We start from the raw sequence: 18,083 nt of genomic DNA on the forward strand, positions 1-18,083 counted from the left end.
CACACTGCTCACTGGCTTTGTGATTCAGGGGACAGCAAGGCTGCTTCCCTGGCGCTGTGGAATCAGGGAGCTGCATCCGGCCAGGCCAACTTCCCAGGAGAGCTGTGCCAGCCTGAGGTGTGAATTGCAAGTCACACATTTTGCCAGGGCATCCAAGGGTTACGGAGATAGTGAGTGGCAGTCTGGGGAGGATTCCTGATGGGGATCAAGCTGAGGTGGCAGCCACAGCACACAAAAGGGAGGAGGAGAAAGCAGGAGGGTGATGGGTGTCTCAAGGGGGAAGAGGCTGCAGAGCACAAAGAGGGAGAAAAGTTAAGTGGCAATAAGGTTTATTGAGAAAAATAATCCCCCAGTCCAGACTCTTACAAATGGGGCCCAAGGTGCTTCCTGCAACCTGCTCTGAGAATGAGCAGGTCTCAGAATATCCCTGATGCAAAAACCAGCAGCCTGCCCTGACTGCTTGTACACAGATTGAGCAAACAGAAACATCCCCAGGCCCGAGGAAGGAGAGACAGAGCTGAGAAATCTGGTAGAAATGAAGTGTATTCAGCCAGGGGAGATAAGAGGCAGTGTGAGACACTGCTACAGGCAAACCTGAAATGGGGAAAAAAGCCCTCAGGGGAAGGACTTGAAGGAAAATGAGAGCCTGCTGGGGGCACAGGCACCTCAATCTGGCATGTGCAGAGGACGTGCAAATTAAAACCAAATCTTGTTATGCTAATTCTTCAATGCAATGATTTGATCATGCAGAGATGTAACAGGATCAATTTTCCCCCTTGCATTCCAGTACCTACACTGGGATAAATAAGTTTTATTTGATAAATTAGCTACTATTCACAATAAGCAGCCTGAGTCAGTAATTTTGGGAAGGTCACTGCCTGAGCATCTCTGATGTGTTTATACAAAACAGACAGAAATGGCTAAAGGTACCTCTGGTGTCTGGAGAGTGAGCTCCAAATCTTCCCTCCAGGGCCAAAAGGACTTTAGGAAACTTTTGTACTCATAATGTGGTACTTTTAAGTTAAGATACTTATACATTAATTATCTTCTACTACATTATTCTACACTAATTTTTTCCAAGCTGCTCTCTGTTTTTTATTACTATTGCAGTATCATTATGTAGCATAAAGTTGCTTAAGACAGCAAAAGATTCAACACTTGTAAAAGTGATAGAGAAAGAAGGACTGGATTCTGGACTGGTACAGCTGGTTTAAGGTATTTTAGAAGTAAATGAAATCAAATGAGAATTTATAATCCTTCCTGAGGTCTGGATTCCATCAGACTAAACTCATTAGGCATTAAGGTGCAGGTGCAGCTAAATAAAGGATTGTTCTGCTTTTCTTAATGCCATAGATTCACATCTTGAGTTCAAAATAAAAGTCTTCTAAAAGCACATGTATACGTTGTGCATCTACTGGCAACACTTGAAAGGGAAAGCTCAGCTGATGGAATCTTCAAATGCCTCATTTTTGCCAAAAGAATGTGCCCATTTCTGCACCAGCTGTGCTGAGGGACGCGAGTGGGAAGTGACTGGACATTGGCCTCTTAAGGCTTATTCATTTCATTTGCATTAGACTTCCTTTCATCTACTGAACAGCTGCCCAAATAAATAGCATAAATCTAATTAATCCTCCTTTAATACTGTATTGCCACAACAGCTCCAGCATGGCCCCAAATGCTCAGGAGTGTGGGCCTACACCTGCACAGGCTGCCTGGGAGGAGCAGGGCAGGAGTTGCAGGGAATCCAGCCTTTCTTGTGGTTTACTGGGATAAAAGGAAAATAATTAAAAACCAGTTTCCCAGGTCTGAAGCCATACAACTCGCTGGATTTCTCAGCTGAAATTCCCAGATTCTGGTGCTGTTGAGAGAGCAGTTTGTGGGATATTACAAAATAAGCAGCAGATATCAGGCACGAGGACATCAGATAAGGATCTCAGCCTTTGCTTGTGATCAGCAAAATCTCAGCTTGGAATGTACACACAGAGCTGTGCCCCAAGACCACGACCAGCTGGGCCTTTCGAGCTTGTCTGTGCACTGGCAAACATCTGCAGCTCTGGGCCAGGAGAGCTGAGAGATTAGGGGACAACAAACCATTGAGGGGAAAGGTCCTGCTGCCCAGAGGGGAAATCCCTGCCAGAGCAGTGCTCTCCTTGCACCCCGGCTCTTGCAGCCACTGCCTCTTCCTCAGGTGTTCTGTATGTGGGAGGTCCAGTGGTATTAACGCAGTTTATAATTATTAAACAGAAACAAAGTATTTGGAGGCATGTTTTGGAAAATAACCATTAGAAACTTCAGTTTCTGCTTACAAAGACACTGTGGAGTGCCCTTCCTCATGCAAGTGTGACTTCATGACCTAGTTCACATTTTTCTTTGAGATCATCATGTTTCCTCTGTGCTGCCAAGAGAGGCGAGCTCAGGTGGGGCACTGGGTTTGGGACACGGGACCTGGAGAGGAGGTCACTGCCTGGAATGACCCTCCCTGCAGCACCACACACCCTCTCACTGTCCTTTAGCCTGTGATGGGACTCATAGCTCATGCACAGGAGCTTTTTGCTTTCTAGGAACATTTGCTGTGCAACACATTTATTTTATTGAGAAATAAGCAGGCGGCTGTTTGCTTTTTATTAACTCTATACAGCCCTGACAGCTATGAATATTGAAAACCTGGGGGTTGCTGACATCCACATACGCTCCTGCTTGCAGATGTAAAATGCTGGTTTCTCAGAGAGATGGCAAGTTTAAACTGTTATTTCAGGCATGTCCTCAGGAAGATAAACATGATAAATCCACGTGTAGGGCATGGGCACGTGTCTGTCCCCTTTACACTCTAAACGTTGGTGGCCCATGCCCCAGGCATAACGGCATCTAAGGGTGAGGCAAAGATTTATTTGCAGTTTAATTCCCACCCACGATCCCTTTTATACAAGAGGAATTTTCTTTTGGTACAAGATAAGCCCATCAGTGACATCAGCAGCACCTAGCCCTGCATACCACAGCCCTGCTGGATTCCTGACACCGAGCCTCTCACCAGGGCTGGGCCACGCAGCCTCCTGAGTCAGCCCCTAACAACAGCATTTTCTGTTTTGTTTTGGTTTTTGCGTGTCTTCAAAGGCAATTTTGCAACTGCAGTTCTGGGGTAAAAGATCAGCTGTTGAAATACACCCTGGTGTCCCCGCACGGTCTGGCGTGAATGGAGGCAGCACAGCTCACGTCCCATTGCGTGCAAGGGGCAAAAATAGCACAGGAGTGAGTGTGTGGGGCTTGTGAAAGCATCTCTGAAGGAGATGAGCACAGAGCACTGCTTCCAGCTCGCTGTCCTGCCTGCCAGGCTCTGCTCACTGCTTGGGCTACCCAGGGAGGAGAGGCTCTCAGGGTATCACACACTGGAGGGATTCACCTCCCTCCTCTGCAGGATTCCCAGTGAGGCAGCTCTCATCTCACAGCTGTGGACTAATGAGCAAAATGACAGTTACTGTTTGCTGGAGAAATATTTGGGGTGTGCTTGGATGCGTTTCTGCCTCGTCCTGGAATCTTTTGTGTGTTTCTGTATTCCTGTGTCAGGCTTTAATGCAGCAGAACAGTCAGAGATTTCTGTGGATATGGACTCCAATATTCTGGTAATTTGATTACAGTGCATGCCATGGATGGCAGGAACTGTTGTATTCAGAGGTCAAAGTTGTGTCCACACCAGTGAGAGAAGTTTTACACCACATGTCTGATTTGCTTCTCCTTTTCACCTGTCTCAGGAGACAAATGATTCATCACATAGTGCTGAAATATCTTCATCTCCTGGTTTGGGCCAAGATTTAAGAGTAGTTACCCAAAAGTTTCTTTTTGAGCTGAGGGGAAAGATCTGTGATGAATGATTCTTTTTCAGTTCTTCTCTCCTGCAGTTTATTACAAGATTATTTGTGTAATTAGGGGGCTCAGTAGTAATGTTGTTAAAATACAAGTGGGCACATTTATTGTTTCCTCCAAAAGGAAACAACCAGTCTCTAGCAGTTCTGGTTTTCCCCTGCCTCAACTGAACATTTACTGTTTTATGTAGCTAGCAGATTGAGGATAAAGTTACTTTTTTTTTTCCCCCTTTTATTTCTTTTTGTTTAAAAGAAAAGAAAAAAAATCCCCTCCATTCTCTTAACAAATGCTGAATTTTTAAAGGATATGGTCAGAAAGGGGAACTTAAGCTCAGCATAATGTTTATAGTGCCACACAAGCTTCAGGAAAAGTGATGTGCAGTACTCTTTATTAACATCTAAAAAGTCCCTGTGGGATTATAATGACTGCAGAGTAATAAACAAATAAAAGTAGCAAGATTAAATTGTTCAGAATATTTTTAGTGATGGAAAAAGCAATAAGTTTCAACCTTGAGAACCAAGGGAAGAGCAGCTTGTGGGTAGAACAAATACAATTAGGAATGGATTCCCCTTAGTGATGACTGTTTATCATTCATGGCATTACAGATAATTGTCTTATATAAATAAATATTTAAAATATGGATACAAAAGAACAGTACTCACATGTAAGCACCAGAATTCAGAATTTCTAAATTACAGTAATTTTTAACCTTCTGTTTAAATGGGTGTTCCAGGCACTGACACAGAAACAGAACCAGCCCCATCCCCAGTCCTCACCCAGGCAGAAACCCTTCTCTCCATCAGAACTAAAACTGCCAGCTACTAATGCTGCATTATTTTATGAGCATTTTTTAGTACTACTCCCAGAGCTCTTCTGGTCTCTTTTAAAATGTTTTACAGCCACTGAGCTGTGGGAAGAACAATTGGTGAAGCCGAGGGGGCCCCCCCAGTGCCAAGGCAGTGGCCAAAGGCAGGATTTGGCCCAGGGGCTCCAGGCCCAGAGGCTGATTCACAGCCCCAGGCTCAGGCTGATTCACAGCCCCAGGCTGGGCACAGGACACCGTGCCAGCTCCTCGGGGGTGGCAGGGCTGGTGACTTCACTGCCAGGGTGGCCTGGGGCCAGGCTGCTGCAGCTCAGTGAGGAGCTGAAGTGACATCAGTAGGGCTGGGGTGACATCAGTGGGGCTGTGAGGATGCTGGAGTGACATCAGTGGAGCTGTGGTGACATCAGTGGGGCTGTGCTGACACCAGTGGGGCTGTGAGGAGCTGTGATTCAGCCCAGCATTGCCCATCACAGAGAGGCTGTGGCAGCAGCACAGGAGCTCTGTTCTCCTTTGAGGAGCTCTGGTGTGCAGCAGGAAAACCTTCCAGGATGCTCTGCTGATTATCAGCTCATCTGCTGCTGCCCCAGCACTGAGAGCTCCTGCTCGCTTTAATTATTGCTCAGGGGGAACTGCCTTCCCTCTGCCCTCCTTTTCCTTGTTTTTTGGTTTGTTTTTTTTTTAAGGAAGGTAGCTTTTAAGAGCTTGCCATGAAGATCTAAGTTAAGGGATTTTCTCCACTACAAAGCCTGCATAGTTTCCCAGGCCAGGTGGACCCGATAGCACTGACTGCATGCTGAAAAATCTCATCCCCACCCTTCAGGCACTTTAATTGTAAGCCTTTCCAGATACACTGGATAAACACTGTCAAAATGAACCTGAAAGGGTTGTTGTTGTTGGTTTAGCCCTTAAATAATTATGAGTTTGTCTGTCTAATTACAACATAATCTTGTTTAAACTTGGATGGCTATTTGCAGTATCTCTTCAATGAGGTGGAAGCAGAAATACTGGGGAAAAAAAAAAAAGAAAATTCACAGTTCTTCCACTTTAAGAGAAGGAAAAAATGAGTTTTTACTCCTGTACAATTTAATTCAACCTGACAACAAAATACTCTAACTTGGAAGCTACTGTGGTAGGATAAGGATGATAAAGAATAGTGTGGAACCTCCAGGATGCAACAGAAACTTAATCCTCCACGGATATATTTTTCAAACAGTTTAGAAATAGTTTAAGGTAATTTACGGGAAGACTTGAGTGACAAAGCACATTACTTGAAGTGCCTTTCCTTCACTAGGCACTTTCTAAATTCTTTCTCTTTCATTTCTTTACTCTCAGGAGACTTTTAAATCCAGTGAACCAAAACAACACTTTGTTTGTTGGTATAGCACGGGGCTGGCACCGATGGCAGACTCTGCACCTGTTCCAATAAACTGGGGAAATGCAGAGATAAACCATAGCACTCATTAAGGGGAATCTACTGAAACTGAACAAGTTGTATTTTGAATATCTTCCAGGAATAAAAGGAGAAATACATAAACAGACTTTGTTTTTACCATTATCAGTTTAAAATAAACTTTGTTTAAAGGCAGCTTCACATTTGGTTTATGTACAAAGGCAGACATACCTCTAAAGAAGTTATGATTATGCTCGATTTTCTTTAAGAAAGGCAAGTGATTTTATCTAACTGCTACTATTCTGCTAAAGAAAAATTACCTGTTGGCAGTTAAACTAGAATCAGTTAATTCCCCTGTTCCTTAGTAGTGGCAGCTTTTTTTGCTTTTGCATTTTCTCACGTTGAGTAATATCACATTCTTACAATCTACTTCAGAATGATCAGAGGAACAACATAAACTAAAGTCCATCTGCTCATCTATTAATAAATAACTAAAATTATTGGGGGATGTGGGGGGAAATTGTTTGGATCGTTAGCAATGAAGTCCTCTGCAAAACAGCTTTTTGCTGGGCACAAGGAATATGCTGTGTAATATCTGACAGATTATTAAAAAATCCTAAATAAGAAGAAACATTAAGTAACAGTTCCTCAAAGGATAAATTTCTTCAAACATTTGCCTTGATCATCAGAGCTTGTGCTGTTCAACATGCCATACATCTCCCTCAATTTCTCTCTCTCACACACACAGCATTAAATACAAAATGTCATGAAAATTCCTAAGTATCATTTAATGCTGGCAGCCCTGCACTGTAAAGCCATTTATATGAAACTGTGGTTGGCAGCTCTCACTCTTCCATGGGAACAAATTAACATTGGCATTCCAAACACAGGAAAGTAAGGAAATTAGAAACACAGTTTATATTTGGCCAGTGCTTTGAAATACTGTACCATGCTACTGATGTCAATTAATGAAAAGCAGAATTTTGCGGAGAGGGTCTGGTTTTGAAACACATTAACACACGTTAAACATGTTTGCACAGGAACTGGATTGTAAGCATCTTGGTTCCAAAACAATAAAGCAATTACACTAAAACTTGCAGTCTCAAAGTTGCCATTGATTCAGTCCACTCACTCTGGATCACTGAAGGATTTTCACTGACTCTGAGATGTAGATGGCACAAATGTTTAAAAAAGGGGTAAGGCACAGTGTGGTGGGGATTACACCCACGATGGCTTCTCTGTTACCTACTGTAAATCAGGTATATTTATGTATAAATAATGGAATTGTAGAACATACACCCAAATACAGGGTGGGGCTCAGCAAACTTCGTGGTCCTCATCAATGAAACAAGGATTTCCAAAAGGGCTTTTTGAATTAGAATCAGTTCTATCTTTGCTACCTGCAACCTCTTTTGCAGCAAAGATTTTTACTGACAAAATATCCAACACCAAAAAAATCTAGATGGCAGTTTATCTCCTGGCACAATTCCACTAGCTTCAGTGGAATTACTCCAGCACGGAATTTGGCCCCGCAGCCTTTACAAGGCGCTGTTTATTTGTACTGTGATTCAGATATTTTGATACCAGGAATCTTTCAGCACTGAAGTTTCTCCATATGAAATATGTCTTGTATTAAGAAATATCAGTTTCACATTTTTGTCAAACATTATTTGCTAAATTCTGTTTGTTGCAAGGATGGGAATTCAGCTGTAGTTCAACAACATGGATCGGGCTAATAATAATAATAATGATAAGCAGTGACTAATAGGAGCTGGTTCATGTTTTGATTGTTTGCAGCAAAGGAAACTTCCCTCAGAAACAATTTCAAGATTAGGAGAGAAAACTCTGTGAAGCTCAAGCAGAAACTACTGCATGCTCATTATTTCAACACAGGGGCACTTCTTTGGCCCAATTCTGCTCTCAGTGGTGCTCATGTAAATCAAGAGGGAGTTTATGGGAATTACTTTGGACGCAGAGTTGTATAAATGAGACCACAGGGCCAGCTTCAGTAGAAATTTGACAATTTACACCAATGAAGACCTAGCCAAGAATTTTCTCTTGGGTTTCCATTTTCCCAAACTTAAGCATGTGCAGAACTTTATCCATGTGATTAGTCCTTGTGTGTAGTCTCGTTTATTTCAAACAGTTGAGAAGGAAACTCTTCATCCTGAAACTAATTTAAACAACTCTCTCATTTCTTTAGAAGTTTCTTCCATTTAGACAAGAAATACACATATATAAAATAGCATCTTTTATTTATATATAGTAATGGTACATATTTTTGAGATATAGATGTAGTTAATTCATAAAAGTACTTTGATGTAGGCCCTAGAGAGGAGGACTGGAAAGGGTTTAAAATATCATGGTCTCTTAATGCTGTATATCAACAGGTAGTCTCCTTATCTGGCATGCTATCAAAATTTGCTTACTTGTGTTCTTGCTCAGATGACTTCATCCATCATTGCAACTTCTCACTGGTATTCATCCAGTTAGGACAATTTAGAGGCATAAAACTAAATGTGTTATCATTTTAACCACAAATTAACAGTTTCCACATAAATATTAGCATTTCCTCACTTGGTTCAAGGATAGCAGCCCTAATGGCACTAACCGTATATTTGATTTAAACTAATTAAAAACAGGGGCTCTGGCAATTTAATATATTGATTTTACCAGTGGGACTTAAATCTTTTATAATAAGTGTACACAGCTGCAGCACTCACCCACCGCCACTCTCAAACCTAATCCCTGCATTCCTCCTGACAATAACATGACAGGATCCACACATCCCAGTATTAGCCTTAACCCCAGTGACACTGCCAGAATGTATTAAACTAAAACATCACAGTGTCCTGTTTAAAAGGAGCCTGTCAACGGCTCTGACTGGGCTTTAATAGTTATAATCTTTTTTTTAATTAATGTTTCCAACCACTTGTGTAACCTTCTCTCACACATCTCTCCCCGCCGACCCGAAAATGTGTTTCAGGCTTATTTCCAGGGAATGCAGTGCCTGGTTTTGTGCTGCCTGTCCAGAGGCCATTAAAGCTCCTTTGCAGGGGGAGTGCTGGGACACACACAGAGACACAGGCATGGCACGACTGGGGGCACTGGGAGCAGGTCCTGCACGCTCCACTGGTGCCCAGCTCCTGTTACCAGCATCACAAGACCTGGCCATCAAGGCTTGTCTCCTTCAAAGCCCTTTAAGGGCTGCTGTGTTTTGGCTTCTAAAGTGCAGCTCACAGAGGGGGATTCACCCCCCCAGGACAGCCTGTGTGGGAACAGAGCAAAGACCCTGCTCTGGGATAAATCTGCTGTGTGCCAGCGGATGGGGACAATTTCCAGGTCCTTTTTCCTTGCATAAGGACATCCGTCCTTGGCTGCTCTTTGCTCTGCTAGCAGCACACCCCCTGGCAGAGGTAAATAGTTCCTGTCCTGCTCTGTTCTTTCACACCTGGAAATTAGAAAATTAATTAAATTCTCTCTGGGGTGGGTCTGCACATTCAGGGAATACCTGCCGGTCACTTGCTGCACGGTCACACCTTGACTTGGCTGTGAGCTTTCTGCCTTAGCCAGTCTTACACCACCAAGGGATATCCAGCTGCCCAAAACAATTATGGGATGTACCTGTCCAGGCTTGAGAGCTTTTAACAGAGTTAGGTGGAAGAGAAGAAACAAAAAGAGCTGAGGGCTTGGCCTAATGTATGGACACACCATGTGATCGGGACCAGGCATCCAGGGCTAACTTTTAATCTGCTTTGTTTCAAGTGGGAAATATGTGAAGATCAAATAAGTTCAAATCCAGGTCAAATATCCTTGAAAATCTTTGATTTATACAAGCAGGAAAATGAGGTTTAAAAGAAGTGATTATGAAAGGGTTACTAAAAACACAGCTGTACTCGTACTCTTATATCTGAGGCTCTCCAAAGAAAAACTGTGTGACATCTATATTAACCTTTGGCTGTACACCAATGAAGGCCTGTAGTGAGCTGGAATGCAAGGCAGCCCCTTCCAAATTTTAACACAAGCCAGGTTACAGCTGCAAATGCCTGCAGCCCGTGCTCACTTTATAAAGTATTCCCCGAAGGAAATTTTTTAACTGTTATAGAATCTTTTTCTAATACCCTACAGTGTTAAAGCCTGTTATTAAAGGGCAAAGAGATGGTTCTCTATGCCAAACACTTGTCAACAAAAAGGATAGCCAGATGGTATGAAATAAAAGGAAACTTGGGGGCTCTTCAGCTTCTTGATTTATATTAACAAAAGCCACTTTCAAGTGCTCCTTCCAAGAATGACTAATTCTCCCCCCACCTCTTTTTTGCCAGGATTAAACAACGTTGTTCATTTTATAATCAACCACGAGACAAATTAACAAATTGCCTATCACTTGTGCCGACTCTTTTAAAAATATTCTAAGCAAGTCTGTTTACCAAGGCAAGTTTACCAGCATAAGGACAACGCAATTATTTTTAGAAGAGAAGGCCTAAGTCATCTAGAGGATGTTTACTCCTCAGCTGCTGTTTATAAACTTGAAATTAAACTTGTGCAGAAAATGCTTTGCGTTTTTTCAGTTCCTAAAATGGATCCGTTTGTAAACTGTACTGGACAGGATCTGAAATTAAATTCCAAATGCTAAAATTACAGTAATAAATTTTACAAAATTAGCCAGTAATTAACTGGCTAACTTAGTCAGACCACTGTGGCTAAATTCTCTTTTAATTTACAAATAACTTCATTCTTGACACAACTCCATTCCCCATTCCTCTTAGCACAGGTGTAAGCTAAGACAAAATGTAGCCTGTAAATTAACTGGTTATAAATCTAAATCTAATTAGTTGTCAGGAATTTACAGTAAGTAAAATTTTGCTTAGTACAAAGCTCCCTAAAACTGAGCACCTGTATTCTGGTTCCTCCCTACCAATACCCAGCGTAAATTTTCTGGACTAAATATACACAGTATCTCCATAGAAATCAATGTGTGTGGGGTTTGTCGTTGGGATTTTTACTATGTAGCCCAGTAAATCTTGCAATGTAGTTTTTTAAAAAATACTATTCCCTCTAAAATTGTACAACTCGATGGATGAAAAATATAAATAAGGCAAAAAAAGTGCTTTTGTAGATTAGCATTTGGAAGCCTGGAATTACCGTTTTTTATTGACTGAAATTTCAAAGTATTATTTCTTTACTCTCTTTTACTTCCTCCATTCTAAAATGAAACTTTATTATGCTGTGACACTTCCTCATTGTGATGGCTCTGGTATAGTAATAAAAGCCTACCTGTGAAATGCAATGCTCACAGAGTATCTCTTACAAAAGTAGGACACAGTTTACTACAGTCTGCGTTTAGGAATTCAGCTCTGCTTTAAAAGGGATCATTGTAGAAAGTCTCCACAAAAATTCAGTTCTACAATAGATCTTCTAATTTTCCCTGAATGTCACAGAAAACTGTACGTCTCAAAGCAGGTGTTGTGTTTGATTATATATGGAGTGAGTGGCTGCTCTAATTCATTAAAACCTCCATAAACAAGCCTGTCTTTGTCCTATAAAGATGAAAGAGCAATGACTATAATGGGATGAAAGGTGTGCACAGCGATGAAGAAAGCTATTATAGATCTGTGTCCTTTTTAAACTCGTCCTGGCATGCACTGTTGACAAGGGAACAAAACAGCACAGATAAACCTCCAAAAAGTGCCTTGCTGGTCGTAATTCCACCTGTCCTTAAAACTCCTTTTAGTAGTTTGGTAGCTTTGCTTGTGCTTTTAGGAGCTTTGCTTGTGCTCTTACTACTCCCTGACCGTGCTGACAGCAATTCAATAAAATAATCATTTAGGAGTTTGCATAAAGAACGCTCTTGCATTTCTAAGCTAACAACAAACCCTGGCGGGTGGAAATGAATGAATAAATCCACTGCAGGCACCAAACTGCATCAGGATGTTGATTATCGGGGGTTATGGCTTACACAGGTGAAACCTGCTCCATACAAAGTTCTCACGTAGACACAGACATATCCAAAATGTAACTTTTATTTCACATTTGTGGATCGATTCCATTCCTTTGTATTCAAACCCATCAGTGGCCTAAATATTAATTCTTTCTTATAACTCTTACACGAGCTGACAAGGAGACTCTTCCTTACATCGGCAGTGTGGGACAGGAGCGCTGCAGTTTCACTGATGATTCAGTAAATTACTACACCTGAGGAGCAGAGCTAAACTCCCTCCCATTATGTACTTACATGTTTCATAAGGTTCTTTCCTCTCTACTGAAATGGAAAGCAAAGAGCGAATTTCGCTATTGTTATTTGAACATCTTTGTCTTCTGCTCAGGACTTTCCTTGCACTCGGTGTAGGACCCAAGAACAGTGTTAGCAAGGTCACCCTTATCTTTAAAGTCAAATATTTGACTGCTATTGGTACTTTTGACTGCTCAAATATTTGATTTTAAATGTATCATTGCTCATCGGCTTAAGTATCCAGCAGTGACTAGACAAACACTGTAATTCCAAATGGAAAGCAGCAGAGTACAGCCCCCGGGCCAGATGTAATTCCGAGCTTCCCACTGTGCAGCTTATGGCAGTTAATAAGGAGGCGCAGCTCATGCAAACTAGAGCTCTCCCACAGCGTCCCGTGGCTCCTTATCATGCAAGAATTGTGCCGGGATGGCTACCGTGTCTAATAATTATTAACGTGTGGCACAGAGCCCTTACAGCTGCTGAGCTTTTCAAGTTAGTTAAAGTGCTGGGATTAGAGAGGTGCTGGTTTAGGTGGTGGTTTCATCTTTGCTGCCTCTGAAGTTCCAGACAGTGGAAGTGTCCAGAACAGGGACATCCATAAATGTGAAAATGGATTTATTGGAGATCTCAGGGGTCTGTAATTCCTGGCAGGTTATGTGCCAGAGGTGTGCTCCTCTTGCACTTTGCGTTTCCCTTTGTTTGGGACAAAGTCTGAGCTGATCTTGTTTTGGAAATACAATTCAGGTTCTGCCTTGAACTTGCAGGCACCAATCTGTACGTGTGTGGTTTGAGAGCCGCGCATGATGAGGTCTAAAAACGGATAGAGCAGCCAGGTCTGTAATTATATATTTAAAATAGAATGCGCACCCTGACAATGTTTTACTCAAATCCGGCCCAGTCAGTCCACACGGCTGTGCAATCTACAGCGAGCAAATAGAAATCAGATTGGGCCGTGGCATCCAATTAGAGAGGCCTAGTGAGCCGCATACAAAGCGTGCCAGCTCTCGTATCGTTTGCATAAACCCATCCACATGTGCTTGTGAAAAGAGGCGAGTTAGCGGCATAAACCGGGGTCAACAGGAAAAGCTGCAGGAGTAAATAAGGATTTACTGTGGAATCCCTCCCAAGCCATTAGGAAAACATGTGCGAGCGGCTCAGCCGCTCCGGGCGCTGGGATGCCGCAGGGAAGCGTCCCAGCCATCCGTCCCCGCGGCCCCGGGGCTCCGCATCCCGCGGGAGCCCCAGCCCGGCACCGGGAGCTGTGCGGGACGCTGCTCCCGCCGGGGTTTCGCGTCTTCCGTGGCGGTGCGGGATGTGGAGCAGACCTGCTAATGGTCCTGTTTAACTCCTACCTGCAAATCCCATTTCTGTCGCGCAGCAACTATCGAAGGGAGCAGACGACAAAGACCTCAGTGTGGAGAGAGGGGAGAGCTCGTGGCTGTCCAAATGCTGTGAGGGGAGCTCAGAGCCCTCTCCCCGTCGATGCCGCTCAGTCACCGCCTGGCAAGGCGGCCGAGGGCCGCTACCTGCCCTTCCTTGCCCAGGTGGGCTGTCAGCCACCTGACCCGCTGGGAAACAGCTCCCAGCCGGGGCCACCTGCGCCACCAGCCCCTGTCCCCCCGCCGGTGGCCAGGTCCCCGCTCCAGCCTCCCCCTGGCACTGCTCCCTGCCCGGTTGCCCCGGACCCAGCCCCGCCAGACCGGCACTCACCCAAGTTGACGAAGCTCATGACCATGTCAGCTTCGGTGAGGAAGTTGCTGTCCTGCAGGCTGGCCAGAGGCGGCCCCTGGGTGCTGAAGATGGGCTTGTAGGGGTAAGAGAAGCCCTCGCCGTCCTCGGCGGCGGCCCCCGCCGCCCCCTCCTCCACGGACATGGCATTGTAAAGGTCCAGCATGAACATGGGGGCCGAGTTGTGCTTGCCGTGGAGGTGCGGCCGCGGGCGGTGCGGCAGGCCGAGGATGGAGAGGATCTCCCGCTGCATCTCGCGGCGCTCGGGGCCGCGCAGCCGCCGGTGGATGAAGCTGGAGTGCACCTCGTTGTCCACCGTGAAGTCGGCCAGCACGCAGGAGGCGGCGGCGGCGGGCCGAGGCGCTTTCCCGGCAGCGGGAGCGGAGCGCTGTGCCCGCGTCCCGCACGCCGCGGCGGAGCCGTGTGAGCGGCGCGGCTCGGCGGGGAGCGGCGGGAGGGTGTCTCTGGTGGGAGGAGCAGGCGGCTGAGCCCAGGCGCTCTCTCTGGCTCGCCCGCTGCAAGCCGCTCGGGAGGGAAAAATCCCTGGAACTGCCTCGAGGAGGGACGTCTGCTCAGGTTGCTTTTCAGGATGTTTGTGGAGGCTGCGGGCTCGGCGAGAGGCTGAGCCGGTCCCCAGCGCCTAAATTGCCGTGAACGTCATGAAGGAGAAGACAGCCCAGGAGAGAGGGCGGTTTATGCATAAGGAAGGGGCCCAAACTCCCACAGACTTTATAGATGCGAGTGCATCGGCTGCCTGCACAAGCACGCGTACACACTTCTTTTTCCTGCCTACTCTTTTTTTCTTTAAGAAGTTCAGATTAGAAGAGACCGCCCTGACAAAACAAACTCCATTAAATAATTTAAGAAGTGATGATTATAAATTCACCTACACAGACACGAATGTGTGTCAGTGCACAGAGCCCCGGGTCACTTTTTCCAGCTGGCGGTGGGCAGAGTTAATGGAGAAGCGTTAGAAATCCGAAGGGGGAGATATTCTCTATGAATGGTAAAACCGGGAACATTCGCTTGAAATGAAACTATCAACCTGTGCACACGGGTGGTTAATGCCATTCCATCACCCCGCACCTTTGCCTTCCCATCTCCTTCTGCTCGTGGGGATATTGCCTTGAAATAGATTGTCAACTTCTTAAAGCAATGACTTTTTTATCTCGGTGGATGCAACATCTACAGTAATGCAGCTCCAGTCCCAATTAGCCCAGGTAGCTGTCTGCTACAACAGTAATTAATAATAATAATAATATCAGATGACAAATGTAAACTAATGCTTCCCAAATCTTACTTGGAAAGAAGGGGAAGCCAGGATGGTGTATTTGGGTCACTGAATCGAGCCTGAGGTAACCCCAGAAATCATACATATATACATTAAGTTTAATTAATTCCTTGGGCAAAGGAGAAAGAAGAGGGGTGGAGGCTAAAGCAGGTCAGTGTTTTCGGGGGTGTTTTTTGATAGATTGTTCTGTTAATATTTTCAGACAAGCAACATCTGGTAGTATCCAGCACCAGATCCTGCAACTCCTTTGGAAACTAATATTCAGCACTTCTTTTAGTTCTTTATGCTTCAAATCCTGGTGTGAACAGCAGGTAGCCAGTCAAAAAACTGCATGGGAATCAAGATGAATGAAATAATGTGTTTGTATGCATGCATGTGCACCTCTTAATAACAGGGAAACTGAGGCATCACATAGAAATGACTCACTCATGGCACTATTGAAATAGAGGTGGAACCAGCATTAAACCCTCAGCTCAGACCTAACACATGGTTAGGAATGGCTCAAGCTCGGGAGGATGGAGGGGGCAGGCAGGTTGTGGAGCTACATCCCCTTTAGGTAACAAGAAACACTTTGCCACGCTCATTGGTGCTGCTCAGAAATCCCCCCTGTAGCTGCATTCCCAGTGCTCCCCACGATGGAAACACCAGGACCCATTTTGGCTGCCCAGTTAAGATCAAACTCTCCAGCATCTTTTCCACTTCCTGAGGAGCAGCACCAACCTGCTCTTCACCACCAGCATGTATTTGCCTACATTTCTCGGAAACACCAGGACCCAGCAGCTGAATTTCGGCTGCCCAGTTAAGATCAAACTCTCCAGCATCTTTTCTACTTCCTGAGGAGCAGCACCAACCTGCTCTTCACCACCAGCATGTATTTGCCTACATTTCTTCCTTGCCGAGGGTGTGGTTTCTAGATCAATTTAAGCTGATTTAAAGCCAGGCTCCCCCTGAGAAAGACTTTTGTTTTCTCATCCCACCCCAGCCCAGACCTTCAGATGTGCAGCCCCACCCCTCTGCAGTGCTGGTACCAACACACACAGGTCAGAAAGCTGATTCTGTTTTTAAAATTATTTCTTTTTTAACCATTTGTGGATTTGCTTTTGCTGAAGTAATTTTCTGCTGGGTCAGCCTCTTGTTCTGACTGACTCCATGTTGTGGAAGGAGGGAGGCCACAGGAATGCACAGCTGGGGGCAAGGAGAGGGTGTCTGGGTCAGGCTGCTGTAGGGAGGGCAGACAGATGATTTGGGATATCTCTGCTCTCCCTTTCAGCTGCAGACAACTTGATTTCTCTTCCTTTTGTGTTCCTTGTAGACTGTTTTTCCAGAGTTGTGAGTGTTGGCCTTTCATCAAGCAGCAGTAGGACAAGGAGCCTTGCCTTTGGCATGGATATGAGGTGAAAAAGTCTGCAAGGATGGAACAGTGGGCTGGAGAGCAGGTGTCTCTGCTGCCTAAATTACTTGCACTGGAATTGCTTGTTGCTCTCATTTAAAATCTGACTAAACTTCAGGTCAGTGTTGTGCTCTGAAAGAAAGAAAAGGAAAAGTGTGGGAGGTTTCTCTGCTCACTTGTTAACACCTTAGGTAACTGCTCTTGGAGCTGTAGGTGTCACTGGAGAAAGAGCAGAGAACAAAAACTAAACCTTGAAACTCTTGATTTGACAAATTTCTTGGAAAAGTGATGTTTGACACTATTTCCTTCTTGTTTTATCTAAGTGGTCTGGGTTAGGCCATATTAGCTATATTCTGATTAAATGCAGGATATGCTCTTAAAAGAGGGGCAATGTTGCAACTGTATGCTGTGCTTTTATAGCAACAGTTGGGAAAGTTTTGTACAGTATTTTCTATGATCCTGCTGCACCAGTACATATTTTAATAATTGCATGATAGTTTGCAATGGGGGTACTTTAAAAACCATTACAAAACCATGCCAGCAGCATGGGATGAGAAAATGAGTTTGTTAAAGAATAAGTTTTTGATGTGAAGTCCCCAGCTCTTGCCTTCATCTTGCTTTGGGACACAAAGGGCAGCATTTATTCTGCTGGATACAATAAAGGATGATGCAGCTCAAACTGCAGTGGTTCAGCCCTCAGATCTGAGCTTGAATTTCAAATACCTTTCAAACAGAAAGGCAATCCAGTTTGTACCTTTTTTCATGGACTACGTCTTTCTCTTCCCTCCTTTCCTGCCTGCTGTGTAAACCCTATCCTGCTTCCTGTAGGATCAGTTCCACACAGGTTGCTGAAATATTGGCACCTTCATGTCACTGTCTTTTTCCTCCTCCTTCCTGGATCAATTAAGGAACCAGTTTTTCCTCTTAGCCTTCTCTACTTCTTTTGTGTAGCCTCCTCTTCTTGAGACGAAAACTAAATGCTTGTGATGAAGTAATCCCTGTTTGGTGGCACTTGCTGCTTCAGATGATTTCTATAAAATCAGACTTCCAATGTTTCTGGGGTTCTGCACAAGCCAAATTACCAACTGAGTAACTTTTTGATCTCTGTGAGCTTTGTGTGCACGCTCTTACCCGAGTTTGGTACCAACTACTGCCAATTTTTGTTTGTGTGTAAGAGAGAATATTTGGAAGTGTGTATTTAGGAGAGAAATAAAGGGGCTGATTTAAAAACACGAAATGCACCAAAATGTGCACGTTTCTGCTTGGTGAATTTGTCGTCCTCATGAACCCATGTGAGGCATATGCCAGGGGCAGAATTTGGCCATTTGCATTCAGTTTTACCAAACGGGCAGTAAAAAGTGTGGGTTCTGCTCA

At 44.4% G+C, this 18,083-nt stretch overlaps 1 protein-coding gene across 1 annotated transcript in view; it reads right to left on the bottom strand.

Annotated features, from left to right (window-relative positions):
- The window catches only part of BMP7 (bone morphogenetic protein 7), a 41,358-nt gene extending 26,230 nt beyond the window's left edge, over positions 1-15,128 (bottom strand). The window contains exons 1-2 of the mRNA XM_039719119.1: positions 15,115-15,128; positions 14,011-14,492 (exon numbers count right to left, since the gene is read on the bottom strand). Of these exons, the coding sequence (XP_039575053.1) occupies positions 14,011-14,492; positions 15,115-15,128 (496 nt within the window). The remainder of the gene's footprint in view (positions 1-14,010; positions 14,493-15,114) is intronic.
- Positions 15,129-18,083: the final 2,955 nt, after the last annotated feature.

The sequence above is a fragment of the Passer montanus genome, unplaced genomic scaffold, assembly GCF_014805655.1.
Source record: "Passer montanus isolate IOZ18808 unplaced genomic scaffold, ASM1480565v1 scaffold41, whole genome shotgun sequence".
Lineage (NCBI taxonomy): Eukaryota > Metazoa > Chordata > Aves > Passeriformes > Passeridae > Passer > Passer montanus.